The sequence below is a fragment of the Ceratotherium simum genome, chromosome 15 (genome assembly GCF_057802395.1).
Source record: "Ceratotherium simum simum isolate JZ-2026a chromosome 15, ASM5780239v1, whole genome shotgun sequence".
Lineage (NCBI taxonomy): Eukaryota > Metazoa > Chordata > Mammalia > Perissodactyla > Rhinocerotidae > Ceratotherium > Ceratotherium simum.
In genome coordinates, this window is record NC_141914.1 from 16320921 (window position 1) to 16336040 (window position 15120).

The 15120-nt window shown below is 39.9% G+C and overlaps 1 protein-coding gene across 8 annotated transcripts in view; it reads left to right on the plus strand.

Moving 5' to 3' along the window:
• Nucleotides 1–15120, plus strand: part of GRAMD1C (GRAM domain containing 1C) — a 94285-nt gene that overhangs the window by 58832 nt on the left and 20333 nt on the right. For 7 of the 8 annotated variants that reach the window (XM_014792239.2, XM_087439609.1, XM_087439610.1 and 4 more), the window contains 3 exons: nt 3906–4038; nt 7374–7536; nt 14369–14506. In XM_014792239.2, coding sequence (XP_014647725.2) covers nt 3906–4038; nt 7374–7536; nt 14369–14506 — 434 coding nt within the window. Of the gene's footprint in view, nt 1–3905; nt 4039–7373; nt 7537–8704; nt 8738–14368; nt 14507–15120 lie in introns of all 8 variants that reach the window. The other variant, XM_087439614.1, reaches the window with a different exon arrangement.

Genomic DNA, 15120 nt, shown 5'->3' on the forward strand with positions numbered 1-15120 from the left:
TCTGCTTGGATGATCTATCCGTTGGTGTAAGTGGAGTATTAAAGTCCCCTACTATTATTGTGTTACTGTCTATTTCTCTTTTTATGTCTGTTAATAATTGCTTTATATATTTAGGTGTTCCTATGTTGGGTGCATAGATATTTACAAGTGTTATATCCTCTTGTTAGATTGTTCCTTTGATCATTATGTAATGCCCTTCTTTGTTTCTTTTTACAGTTTTTGTTTTAAAGTCTGTTTTGTCTGATATGAGTATTGCTACCCTAGCTTTCTTTCATTGCCATTTGTGTGGAGTATCTTTTTCCATCCCTTCACTTTCAGTTTGTGAATGTCTTTAGGTCTGAAGTGTGTCTCTTGTATGCAGCATATATATGGGTCTTGTTTTTTTATCCAATCAGCCACCCTATGCCTTTTAATTGGAGCATTTAGTCCATTGACGTTTAAAGTAGCTATTGATAAGTATGCACTTACTGCCATTTTTTAACTTTTTTTTTCTCAGTGTTTTAGTAGTCCTTCTCTGTTCCTTTCTTCTTCTCTTGCTCTCTTGCCTTGTGGTTTGATGGCTTTCTTTAGTATTATGTTTCAGTTCCTTTCTCTTAGTTTTTGTGTATTTATTATAGGTTTCTGGTTTGTGATTACCATGGGGTCCATATACAGAATTGATCATCTCTTTAGTTTGACCTCTGTCTGAAAGCTCTACTCTTTAACTCCCCTCCTCCCACATTTTATGTTTTTGATATCATATCTAACCTCTTTTTTGTGCATTTGTATCCATTACCCACTTATCAGGGAAATAGATAATTTTTCCTATTTGTGGTCTTCTCTTTTCCCCTTAAATAAGTCCCTTTAGCATTTCTTGTAGTACTGGTTTCTTGGTAACAACCTCCTTTAATTTTTGCTTGTCTCGGAAACTTTTTATCTCTCCTTCCATTTTGAATGATAACCTTGCTGGGTAGGATATTCTTGGCTGTAAGTTTTTTCCTTTTAGCACTTTAACTATATCATGCCACTCTCTTCTAGCCTGTAAGGTTTCTGCTGAGAAGTCAGCTGATAGACTTATGGGGTTTCCTTTGTATGTAACTTGTCTTTCTCTTGTGGCTTTTAGGATTCTCTCTTTATCTTTAATTCTGGACATTTTAATTATGATGTGTCTTGATGTGGGCCTCTTTGGGTTTATCTTGTTTGGTGCTCTCTGTGCTTCCTGTACCTGGATGTCTGTTTCCTTCCTTAGGTTAGGGAGGTTTTCATCTATTATTTCTTCAAATAGATTCTCTGCCCCTTTGTCTCGCTCTTCTCCTTCTGGGACACCTATAATACGGATGTTAGTGCGCTTGATGTTGTCCCAGAGGTCCCTTAGACTGTCCTCAGTCTTTTAAATTCTTTTTTCTTTTACCTTTTCAGCTTGGGTGATTTATTCTAGTCTTTCATCCAGCTCACAGGTCCGTTCTTCTGTATCCACTACTCTGCTTGTGAGTCCCTCTACTGAATTTTTCATTTCCAGTATTGTATTCTTCATTTCTGATTGGTTCTTTTTTATATCTTCCATTTCTTTGTTGACATTCTCACTGAGTTCATCCATTCTTCTCCCACAATCAGTGAGCATCCTTAACACCCTTCATTTGAACTCTCTGTCAGGTAGGTTGCTCATTTCTGTTTCACTTAGTTCCTTTTCTGGGGTTTTGTCCTGTTCCCTTACTTGGAATGTATTCCTTTGCCTCCTCATTTTGCTTCTTTCCCTGTGCTTGTGTCTACGTATTAGGCAGGTTAGCTACGTCTCCTGCTCTTGGATCGGTGACCTTATATAAGTGATGCCTTATGAGGCCTGCAGTGTGCCTCCCTCAGTTCTGAATGTTCCAGGAGTCACCCCTATGTGGGCTACATGTGTCCTTCTGTTGTGGCTTGTTTGTTCTTTCTCTAGGTGTCCAGGGAGGCTGAGCTATGCTCCCGGCCAGCTGTTGTAATGCTCAATTGCTTGTAGTTGTTGTGGGCCCTTCAGTCTCTTTCCTGGGTGTTGGGAGCCCCAGCACAGTTGGCTGCAAGTTCTAATAGCACATTTGTGTTGCAGTATTTCTTTTAAGTGAGTAGGCCCCCAGCTTGGCAGGTTGTTAGGCTCAGGGGCTTACAATTGCTATAAGCCTCCAGCCTTTAGGGCTCACGTCAGCTCTCTGAGGATTGTAGCTGGGTGGGGCGGGCCTCAGGCTCAGGAGCACCCAATTGTTTCAGGCTTTGGAAGGTGGGACAAACCCCCATGTGGGTCTTTGAGAAGCACAAGTCTTCTGCAGCTGACAAGCCCTGCTGCCCACAGGTCCACACACACAGTGTACACAGTCCTGCCCCCTGCGCACATCCCAACCTCCTGAAGTGGACCCAGTCTCTCCACGGGGGGAGCCCCACACACTCCACCACTGCCCCATACTCTCCACTCGCTCCTTGTGCGCACCCTGCCCCAGTGAAGTGGGCCCAGTCGCTAGGCTGCAGAGAATCCACTCACCAGTCTATTGCAGGGCCACAAGTTGCCTGAGGGCTTGTTGTCTGGTGGGGCCAGTCCCTAGGGTGGGCTGCCTGCCTTGCCTGAGCTGGATTAAATCGGTGCTCTAGTGGGTGGGGCAGACCCTGGGCTAGCAGGCCCCAGGGAGAACTCCAATGGTGTCTGCCAGTGTCTGTGTCAGCACGCCCACACCAGGCCACAACAATGGCCACCACTAATGTCCCAGTCCCTGGAGGGGTCTCACTTCTCACTGAGATGCACTCAGACCCTATCAGGTGAGTCTCTTTTCACCAAAGCACTGTGCACCTTTCTTTCTTGTGATTTTAGGTTGCTTTCTCAAACGGGTGAATTTGTGCATGGGCCCTTTAAGAGCCGGTTTTAATTTCTTTGTGAGCCAGCTTTTCTGGGGGTACTCCCCAATGTTTTAGTAGCAGGCAAAGTCAGATATTATGCCACTTGCCTCGATTGTGCTGGGTCCACACAATGCTCCCTGGCTCAGGGCCCCACTCCTCCAGGGAGGGCTGCGGACCTGTGGGCTGCTCCCAGGCAGCCGTGAGGTGCTGCGGCTTGTGAAGGCGGCATTTTTTCTCTCCAGAAGGGAGTTTCTGCCTCTTCCACCTCAATTAGGATTGTCGTTTGTTGCAGGAGTTCCTCTCATCCAGTTTTCAGTTCTCTCTCAGGGGTAATTTTTCCGTGAGTAGTTGTAAGTTGGCTGTGTCCGCGGGACGAGGTGAGTTCAGAGTCTGCCTACACCACCATCTTGACTTCTCTCTCTCTCCTTTCTTTTTGATCCTTGAGAGAGGAAAGGCAGGTCCCAGACATTTCTTGTAATCTTGTCCCTGTGACCATTTGAAAGCTGTTCCTTAAACCTTGTTGTTGGGAATGGGAAGAGCAGGAAGGTGGGCATGGACTGATCAGTGGGCTCTGTGCTCAGACATTGAGAGGTTCCACTTCCAGGAGGGGCTCACCGTCTCAGCTGGGACCGAATCAGAAGGAAGGAGATCTAAAACTGCCTTCTGGTGCTGACTGGCATCTGAGTCAGACACCCACCCTGTACCTTACCAACCTTCGTGGTTGTCCACAACTGAAATTTAAACAAGCAATATCCATTTTATTAGTTGCTGTTACAGCCACTAGTACTTGGTTAATTTCTTAATGGTTTCTAGAATTTATAAAATCTCATATGAACATATCTTATTTTCAGAAATAAAGTCAATTTGTGTGTGATTTAAGAAGATAGCCTTGTTATAAGTAGAGGCATATTTGTTACATTACAGAAAACCATTTGTTGTCAAAGGCTTTATATTGGAAAATATTGGAATATATTGGAAAATATATTGGACCTCAGTGAGGAGACTAAATCACTTATTTGTGTGTAAGTGGCCTTGTTTATGTTTCTGTGATGATGTGTTTGTTACAGAATTCCAGGAAGAAGCAGCTTGGATGACTGTGGGGAGAGAGATGAAAAATTATCCAAGTCAATCAGTTTCACCCGTGAATCAATTAGTCGGCTTTCAGAAACAGAGTCAATCGATGGAAATTCACCAGAAAGGGTTAGTGTATGATATCCCTTTTAAAATATACTTGATGCCACCATGTGTTAATCATAACGTAAGATCAGATAAAAATACAGTATACAAAACGTTTAAAAACTTAAGATGTCAGACTGCTCCTTTATTTTAGGAGAAGAATTTGAAGTCTATAAGTAGCAGAGGTTATATGAGATAATACGTGGTTCTGTTATGAGCTGGATAGGTGCAGAGCTCCCAGACAGTTAGTTCCCTGAGCATCAGTGTATAAGAGGCATGGACATCATTAAAAATACAATAAGATGGAGGAATTCGTAGTTAGCAGAATTTTTCCCAGAGTAGGTAGTGTGTGTGGTGGACAGAATCTGTTTTGAAGGGAGAAATGAGAACCCCCAGCAGCACGGTTGAGGAACAATAGACACTTCTTAGGCAGACCACTAACACAGGCCGATCCAGTTAATTACTGAGCTTCATAGTTAGTTAGTTAGTTTCTTCCTTTATTCTTTCAAGTATCATTATAAGCCCATCAATTTTTTTTGTTTCAATGAGTTTCTATCACTTGGAGTCATTATTTTTTTTAATATTCAGTTTGTCCCCTCTGCCAGCGGGAGCCCCTTCAGGTTCGCTACTTTGTCCCTCTGAAATGATCAGTAATCTTTGATGGTGTCCTTTCTTTCTGGTACAATGATGTGTCCCAGGCACATTTGGTACACTTTCTGTCACAGACTTAGTATCAGCCATTTTCCTAATGAGCCACAGTTCTTAGTGAAGAACGTGAGACCACATTCTGAGTGTTGAGTGCCCCCACTGTAGCGCTTTTGTTCTGCTGATTGGGGATGCAAGTCTGGGCCGAAGCTGAATTTCTTGGTTTAGTGGCTTCAAATTCTACCTCTGCTACTTGCTAACTGTGTGACCTTAAATTAATTAACTTAATTACTTAACCTTTCTATGCCTTTGTTTTCTCAGCTATATGATGAGGACAGTAATACCCTTTAGGGTTTTTTATAAGCATTAAATGGATTAACATATGTGAAAGTGCTTTGAACAGTCCCTGGCACACGTTAAGCTGTCAATAACCGTAAGCGATTATAATTGAAGGTGAATTTGTGTGTGGCCAGCAATGGACCTTTTCTGCCTTCTTCCATGGAGCTCCCAACATCTCCTGTGGATAAATGTTGGGAAAACATGGAAACAAAATATATTTATGTGAAAGGCCACCAAGTTATCAGCTTGTTTCAGGCAACCACCATGCAACTATCTCAGTCTGATTTTGTGTTGTGGATTTCTTTCTTTCTTTTTTTTTTCCCTGAGGAAGAGTCACCCTGAGCTAACATAAATGTTGCCAGTCTTCCTCTATTTTGTTTGTGGGTTGCCACCACAGCATGGCCACTGACAAGTGATGTAGGTCCACGCCTAGGAACTGAACCTGCGAACCCAGGCTGCCGAAGCAGAGTGCTCCAAACTTAACCACTAGTTCACCGGGCTGGCCCCTGTTTTGTGGATTTCTTGCAAAACTTATTCATCATAGAGACTCTTAGGAACTGATCACTGGTGCAGGGGACGTGATTCTGGATGCTCATCTCTTTGTATGTTCTCACTGATAAGACTAAACCACTCAATTTTGGGGAGGTAACAGGACAAGGAATCTCTTACAGTCTCCTTATCCTTTTACAAAAGTCTAACTTTGAGGACTGGGTCCTCAGAACTACTAATGTTAGTTGAGTCCTTTCTGTAGCCTCCTTGACGATGCCTTCTGTACCTGCTCTTGCAATAGTTAACCCATTGGTTCTTGCTTCTAGTTTTATCCCTAAAGGAAGTCATATTTTCTCTAAGGAAAGAGAATGGAATGTAGAGGAATAATTTTATGTTTTAAGATTGATCATTCATTCATTGCTGTGTAGTAGAGATGTTTTCAGGTTGTGGAATACAAGCAATAGAGAAGTTCAGTCCTTTGTTCCCTTTTGCATTCAAGAGCGGTATGGTGAGATAGATTCTCAGATGTCAGCAAATATCATATGTCACCTACTTTCTTTCATTTTTACTTCCAAGAAAGTTGGAAATAGCAAAAAGTCAGAAATAACATTTTTCCAAGATGAAAATAAGTTTTTAAGTTATAAAATTAATACCCTTCTTAAAAATTCAGGAAATAGAGAAAAGTATACAAAGAAATAAAAATTGTTCAGATGCCAACCACTCAAAGATAGTGACTGTTACTTTTCCTATACGTATCTATCTATGTTTTTTATAATAGAGACTCTATCTCAATTAGAAACAACAGGAGAAATATGTGTGGAAACTTACTGTACTTAGCATCGGTTAGGAGGCCCTGGGTCAGCTAAGTAAGCATGTTGCTTTATACTGTGGAACTCCCCAATAAGTCAAGTCTTGATTTTAGCAGTAATCTCTGCCTGAAGAATCAGTCCTCTGACGAGGATAGTTCATCCTTTAATGAATTGTGTCCTGGGTCCCAGTTATTCTGCTTTCTGAGTGGCCACTGGAAACCTGTATCCTCCCTGGGGCTTCTTCTTCTGTTCAGTGCTGCCCAAAGATGTCGTGGGGCAGGAAGTTTAAGGACTGCGTATATGCTTTTTGCTCTCTTTCATCTGCTTACACACAGACTATGCAAGAAAGTACTTTGCTATATAGTTTATTTTTCACAGTGTTCTATTAAGCCTGTAATACCACTCTACTTGAATACTAACATAGCAATAGCATTCATACTTTAATGCCTAACATTAAATTTATCATACAAACATGTGTTTATTAAACTGTTCCCAGAAAGTATCATATAAAGCATCATATAGTGACTGTATATTAATGCCCAATGCCTTGGTCCCTTAATAGCAAAGCCAACTGTCTTCTTACGAGTTTGCTGTGAAATTAATTTTCCCTTTTAATCCTCTCTCCACCACTGTACTCTTATGTGACTCTTATCTCTCTGTTTTCTTTCCCTTTCCCCTTTAGTTTCTGGTCTTGAGAGATGGGTGAGTTCTCTTCCTTGAGATGATGGGGCAGGTACTGTGGGGAAACTAATGGGGTTTGACTCCTCTCCCTTGCCCACCCCGAAGAACTGGCTGTCCCATTACTTTTGTCCTCTTCACCCTTTCCCTTCTGCGTAAGTGATTCACGTGATGTTAAGTTTCTGTGAGTTCATAAATTTATTGTTCATTACTGTGTACCAAGATAACTTTAGAGTGGTGTATATTATTTACCAATATTTTATGGACTGAATTGGAAAGGTGAGGCAAACAAGAAATTTTTCAAAGAACAGTATTTCAAAGCATCTTTATTATTAAAGATCTCACTGTAAAATCTAAGCCTATAATCTGTTTTTTTAAACTGGATTGTTTGCCTTCTAGGGGTTAGGGAAAGAGGAACCCCAAAGTGAGAAACAGATCAATAAGAGTCCTTTACTAGCTTCAGAGAAGAGGTTAAGTAGAGTGCCATCAAAGTCACTGGACTTGAATAAAAATGAATATCTTTCTCTGGACAAAAGCAGCACTTCAGATTCTGTTGATGAAGGTAAAGAATTTCTTATAAATTTTAATAGAATTTCTGCTGTTTTTTTTAATGTTTGATCTTTGTATTAGATGTGTGCAGATTGAGAATTTAGTTGCATCAGATACAGTCTTACTCTATAAAGAACCAAAAAAGGATGGAAGTTGATAGAAAATAGAGGAAAGAGGCTGCTAACTCTAATCCATCTCCACTTTTCAGAAGCCTGGGATTTGAAAATCTCTATAACATTTAGGTTTTAAAAGTCCAAGCCTTAAGTCACTGGAGATGGAGCAGTAGCAGTGGAAAAGCAAATCTGAAGAAAAATCTGGATAATGTTATAGATGCTATAATTGTGCTACTTTCTTTTAACCACCACCAAAAAAAAGAGAGGTATATAGAGATGCATAAGTAGAGAATATAATAAAAATAAAAAGCAGTTGCTTAAATGAAACTTTATAGCAAATCGTGTTCTCTCTACTCTCTCCAAGTTAATAGCAACAAGCTGGGGCTTGTCATACTTATTAAGTGGGCATTTTAAGGAATCTTTTTTTTTTTTTACCTGTAAGATGATTGACATTGAAGTCAGTGAAGAGGGGACACACTGGGAAAGATCCAGGGTAGTGACGACTTTCAAATTTCAGGAAAGGGAACAATGCCGGTGGATTTTTGCTGTACCGGCCTTCCTTCTAGCAGTGCTCAGAATATTGGTGATGGGGACAGTGGTTTGGATCTGTAGGACATGATTGTATTTTCAGGTTAGACCTGGTTTGGGAACCCCTGAAGTCTTTTAGTATAGTGAAAACCAAATCCATGGAAACCAAAACTAAATCCAAGTTAAATCTAAATAAAATCCAAATCAAGTCCAAATCTAAAACCAAACCAAACCAAGACCAAATCCATGGAAACCAAATCCAAAGTAGGTTAGCCTTTGGTTTGGGAGCATTGAAGTATCTTTAATGAAAGCTAAATCCACACTCTTAAAAACATAAATAAAAATCCACCAGTTGCTAAAAATCATAGAATGCATTAAGAAGACAGTTGTTGAGTTCTTCTGAAAAGGTAGTTGAGAGGAAGCTTTTTAAAAGGATCGAGCCACATGAATGACTAGACTCTCTTAGTGTCCTTTCATTCCTGCTTTGGCGTGCAGCTGGTATGACTTAGTTACCCTGCCTGGCTGAACCTCTGACTTTAGGAAGATCTACTCTGGCACCCAGTGGCCACATAGGTAAGTGACACAAAAACAAGGATTTTTTTCCCCTCTTTCTCACCTGCTCTGTTATAAGAATGGTCTTTAAAAAGTAGTTTCCTTATTGAGTTCCTATAAAATTAACATTAATGATAAGTTATATAAAGGATAACATTAAAACTCATATAAGCTGTGTTCATATCTAGAAATAAAGAAAGAATGATAGCGGTGTAGTTTCTGTATTGCTGGTGAGTCCTGATCATCTTTTGCTCCTTGCTTGTGCCCCTTTGAAGACCATTTGGCTTTACAGCCCTAAGACCTTACATGTAACATTCAGGCTTCTGTTTCTGGAGGTTTTCTTTAAGGTGTATGGGATGACTCTTTTTTCTTATTAGATCATCATTAGATAACAAATCAAGTACTCCTATTGCTTTCCCTAAGCAGGTTCCAAAATCTCGGGCTTATCATATGCATTAATTGGGTATTATAATGAATCTATTTTTTATTTTCTTAAAGTTATGAGATTATGAAGACACTTGAAGTCAGTGGACTGGGAAGACAATAGGAAAGGTCAAAAGAAGTAAACCCTCCCAGGAAATCTGGAAATGTATGTGTGGATTTAGAGGGAGCTAGGTAGATCACAGATTACTTTAAACCAAACATTATTTTATTTAACATGATAGTATTTTCATCTACCGTTGTGAGCAGGCTGAGTGAGAAAATGAGAGGATTTCTTTTTTCTCTTTTCTGCCACCTGTAGACTGTAACCTTTGGGAGGAGGCACTGGACTCTTTTGATGTACACCGGGTCTAGAGTCTAGACCTGTGTATCCCTCTAGACCCGTGTATCCTCGAGAGGAATCAACAAAGGAGAGCATCATGAAATTCTCACGGAGGGACCTGAAATAACTTCTAGCACAGTCCCTTCGATGTGGAGTTTAACTGAAGCCCAGATAGGTACAGTTAGCCTAGAATCTGCTTTGACTGGCTCTTTCTTAATGCTCTAACTCTACAGTAGGCAGTTTAGAACCCACCAAGATTGAAGGGTGCCCTTTTTAGGGATATTTCTGTATTTCCAGAAATGGGCTATGGGTGTCCAGTTGCTGAACAAAATGCTAAGCATTGTGTTTTAATCTATTAAAGCATATTATTAACTTAAAACTTTGATATATAATAATTCACAGAGTAAGCTACAGAACTTTGTTTATCTAGAGGGTTGCTGCTGATAGACTTTCTCAGCTTATTAACTACCTCCCTGGTTTTGGGGAGGAGTTCAGAGCATCTGAGAAGATGCTGGGAGTTTCCTGGCAGATGAAGATGAGTTGACACAATGTATCCACGTCCACAAGTACAAGGAAAGTATGGCTGTGTTTTCAAGGATGCAATATTTCCGTTCCTGTCAAGATTTGCTTCTTCCACCTGCCCTGCTCTATCATGTCATGGATAGTCTGTGAAACATTTGCCCCAGGAAGTAGAGCCTTGACTGGAAGCTGACAGTCTGGCTGGTGGCATGAGGCACCTGGGCTGTGTCATGATGACAGAGGTTAAATTTAGTTTTGTATAGCTGGGGTTAGAACTTGCTGTGACAGGGTTCCCTCACCAAAGTCACTGTGCTGGGAATGGAAGCTAAGTCAGACGAAGATTAGGCTGGGGGAGGGGCACAACAGAAGAGCAACATTGGATTCTGTGATCCGTAGCTGAAAGAACACAATGAATTAGAGGCAAAGCCATGCAAAGAGAAACTGGAATCAGAATATCAGTGATGCTTATTAATTAATAAAGGTGAGGACAAGTAGACCTCTAGGGAAAGCCAGAGAAAAAGCCATGAAATAGTCTAGCATTTCAAGGAAGCAGCTAGGAGACTAAAACAGGTAACCCTGACACAGTTACGTGAGTCAGGTGTTTCAACAGCATTCTTAAATTGAACTTGGTTTTTCAGGTGTAAAGAAAGCCCTCAATCTGAGTCAAGAAGACAGCAGGTCACCAGTTTTTAGAAAATGGAAGATATAACAAATTGTGTGTCCTTAGTTACTCACACTCCAAATTACCTGCTTTTCCTGTGTACCTACCTAGTACTTTTTTCATACACCCTCAAAACATTGTCAACTTATGGTTTCAGTTTTATTCATGTCCATGCCCCTCTCATATTTATCTGTCTCACTTTTCCCACCATTTCCATAGGCCACTTTCAAACTGATATGTTTGAAATACTATTTCTTCTTTATTGGAAATAGTTAGTAATCTGTCACCAGGTTGAGCAGTGTTCCTTTCCCCATTTAAAATACCACCCTTTCCCCATTTAAAATACTAGCTTAATATGTTACAGCAGTACCATTGGTAATGCTACTTGGATAGAAGGCTTTAAAGTACCATGAATTTCATAAATAAATAATAAACAGTTTATTTCATGTCCTTACTTCCTGGGACCAATTTACATACAAAAGGTATTATTGTTAATTTCCAGTAGTTGATACCACAAATTCTATTTTGATCAGTCATAATAGAGAACAATTTATCTAAGAGTGGTGTTTAAATGAAATATGAAAATATTATATTGAAATACCTATATGCATGTAATTTGTTTTCTTCTTAAATGTGAACAAGAAACTTACTTTTGAAAAATTATAGTCCCAGGGCTCCTTAGAGAAATGACTGCTTCTAGGGTTAGGGTGGGGAATATACAAACTGAGCCTGGAACACCTTGCAGTGCCAGAAAATGTAGAAGTTCCAAAAAAACAAAAAAAGAGGCATGTCAAAGGACATAGGAGTCAACTTGAAAGAGCTCCTGATGGCCAAATGAAAAAATCTGAGCAACAAAATAAATAATGATAGTATTGGAGTATAGCCTGAAGTATAAAATAACTATTCATGGGTCTGTATTGATATAAATGATTGAATAACTATATAAAGGAGGGAGAAAGCACAAGTCTTCTTAGAGTTCCAAATAATCTATGTAGATGCTCCCCCTTCCAGGAGGTGAGCTTAATTCACCTCCCCTTAAGTGTGGGCTGAACTTAGTGACTCATTTCTAACACAAAATATGGAAAGGGGAAAACAGAAACTTTGCAGTTGAGGAACCTGCCACACACCATCTTAATTTAGTGATCAAGGTGAACATCATCATAAATCGTGGTTTTTTTTTGTTTTGTTTTGTTTTTTGTTTTTTGTGAGGAAGATCAGCCCTGAGCTAACATCCATGCTAATCCTCCTCTTTTTGCTGAGGAAGACCGGCTCTGAGCTAACATCTATTGCCAATCCTCCTCCTTTTTTTTCTTTTTTTTCCCCAAAGGCCCAGTAGATAGTTGTATGTCATAGTTGCACATCCTTCTAGTTGCTGTATGTGGGACGCGGCCTCAGTATGGCTGGACAAGCGGTGCATCGGTGCGTGCCTGGGATCCGAACCCGGGCCGCCAGTAGCGGAGTGCGCGCACTTAACTGCTAAGCCACAGAGCCGGCCCCATAAATCGTGTTGATATGTGTGCCCCCTGAGTTTGATGAGAGGGCACTTCACCTTTGTGATGTTCCTCCCAAAAATCTGTAACCCCAGTCTAATCATGAAACAACCTCAGATGAACCCAAATTGAGAGACATTCTACAAAATCCCTGACCAGTACTCTTCAAATGTGTAAGGCCATTAAAAAACAAGGAGAGAATGAGGGACTGTCCTAGATTGGAGGAGGTATAACAACTAAATGCAACGTGGTATTTTGGGTGGGATCCTTGTATAGAAAAGGACATTACTGGGAAAAAAATAGTAATAAAGCCTAGTTTTACTTAATTGTACATCTAAAATTCTTCCAAAATAAAAAGTTAAAAAATATGATTGCAAATTCAAAATCCTATAAATAAAAATAGACCCTAAATATTTTTAGCATTTTCAATAGTCATTATTCATTCAAAAATAGTTATTTAACACTTATGGTTTGTCAAGCACATAATGTACATAGGTGTTGAAAATCAACATGGTCGCTACTCACATGGAACTTAGCGTTTAGTGCAGGAGAGATACAATAAATAGGGCAGTAAGCCAATAAACATATAATTACCAGGATAAGTTCTGTGAAGGAAATGAACAGGATCAGTAGAATCACCTATACTTGTTTGCTTTCTTTGTGAATATATGAATTATTTTTACAATGAACATGTATTACTTCTGTGTCAGAAAAAAGCTATTTTTCCAGCCTAATTGGGACGTTACCTCACAGAACCTTAGCAAATTGCCTAGTTTCAATGATTCATTTCTATGCTGAGGGAGCCATTACTTGAAATTGCAGCGAATAGAATAGCTCTTGGCTACAGAGAGTGTTGTTGCAGAAAGAAGGTAAATCCGTCTCTACCTGATGTCCCTGAGTTCTCTGCACCTGTAGCAAAATAGAGGGACACAAGTCGTTTAATGAGGAGAAAAGCTACAGGTGGGTGGAGGCAGAGCTGGGAGAGTGTTTCTGATTCTTAGCCCCCTGCCTTGTGCTCACCAGACTGCCTCCCATGGCTTAATATCGACAGATGCTCTACACTGATCATGCTGAGAGCTTGAGTTCTGAAATAGGGGAGCTTCTGCCACAGTTTTCATTCTGAATTGATGGGGCATAATCCTTGAAATAATCGATAATCCCAGTCGTAAAATCATTAAAATTCCATATTGGATTGCTTTATACTGTTTCCTTTACTCTACCAGGCTCCCTGGCTGGTTCCGCCCCCCTTTCTTTTTGATTCGTCTAAGTTAAACTCCAGGCAGTATACAACAGAGGTTAAGTCTGTGTGCTCTGGAGCTGGAGTGAATTCAGAGTCCAGTTCAGTCACTCACTAGCCACGGGGCTTTGGCAATCCTCTCGTGCCTCAGTTTCCTCACCTATACAGTGGAGGTGATGATGATGATACCACTGACCTCCTGAGACTGCTGTGAGGATACGATGAGTTAATACCCCAGGTGCACAAGCACAGTGCCTGACCTAGAGTAAGCACCACGGAAGCGTGGGCTACTTTATACAATGTTTCCAGGGAACAGAAGACGCAAGCAGATGACGCGTCTTCATTTGCTACCAGCAGTTTTCAACATCGTTATCATTATCAGAAAAATGTGATATACTATTGGGCATTATTTAGCTTTCAAGAATACTTTTCAGAAGGATTTCTTAGTTCTTTTAATGTGTAGTATTGAGAATATGTTGTGAGTACAATGATACTTGTATTGGGGGTGTCTGCTTTAAGTCAAGTTTGAAACATTATTCGGGCGCAAGGGAGTGAGCGCAGCAGATAGTAGAGCCACTGATGACTTCTTCACTGACCGTACGAGCATTCGGAAGTAGGACCTGCTAATTGCTGTGGTAGATACCACCCTATGTGTCTCAGTATTGCCCTTGTCACGTCTGAAATATTCTTTTGAGTGATATATTATGGGAGTTTGATATCATTGAAGTTAAATATTTCTATATCATTTGGGTTGTGACAACTGAAATAGTGATCATATGGAGTTTAGTTAACTATATATTATTATGTATAGTTACATATAGTAGTTAAGTATATAATTTCAATTTAGAGTTTGAATAGTGTCCTGGAATGTGCTGATCATTGTAATCACCTTTAAAAACCATTCTGTGCCAAATACAAGCAAACAAAACAAAACTTTGAAATGACCTTCCCTTTTGGTTCTGTGTTTTTTTCGTTTCCCCAGAAAATATTCCTGTGAAAGATCTTCATGGAAGACTTTACATCAACCGTGTTTTTCATATCAGTGCTGAGAAAATGTTTGAATTGCTCTTCACCAGTTCACGCTTTATGCAGAGATTTACCAATTCTAGAAATATAATAGGTTGGTCTTGTGTTCCTATCTAATGATAAGTTTGGGAGAATTTTATTATCCTTAGAGGGTTGAGCCTATATAAATTGATTTATGTTGACAGGGAGAAAAATTAGGCAGGCTTTGATTTTACTTTGGTGATATATAAACTAGTATTTAAGTGTTTAGGTTAAATTCAATGTAAACAGTATTAGTCAGGTCCTACCTATGATTAAATTCAGACCCTTTGAAAACTAAAACTCTGTTTATTTATAAATGTAGCAGTTCGATTGGGTTGAACCCTGTTTAAAAGGGTTCCATTGTGGAAAAACCGGATGCTACTAGAGGGTAAATTGGTACAATCACTTTGCAAAATGGTTTGGCAGAATCTACTAAAGCTGAACATAAGCATTCTCTGTGACTTATCAGTTCTTCTACTAGACATACATCTTCCGAAATGGGTACATGTGTTCTCTGGATGACGTGCTACGGTGTTCATAGCAGCATTATTTATAATGGCCCCCAAACTCAAAACAGCTGAAACATCCACTAGTAATAGAAGGGATAAACAAATTTCACACAAAAGAATACTATAAAGCAATGAAAAAGCAAACCGCTGCTACTTAATAACAATTGAGTCAATCTCA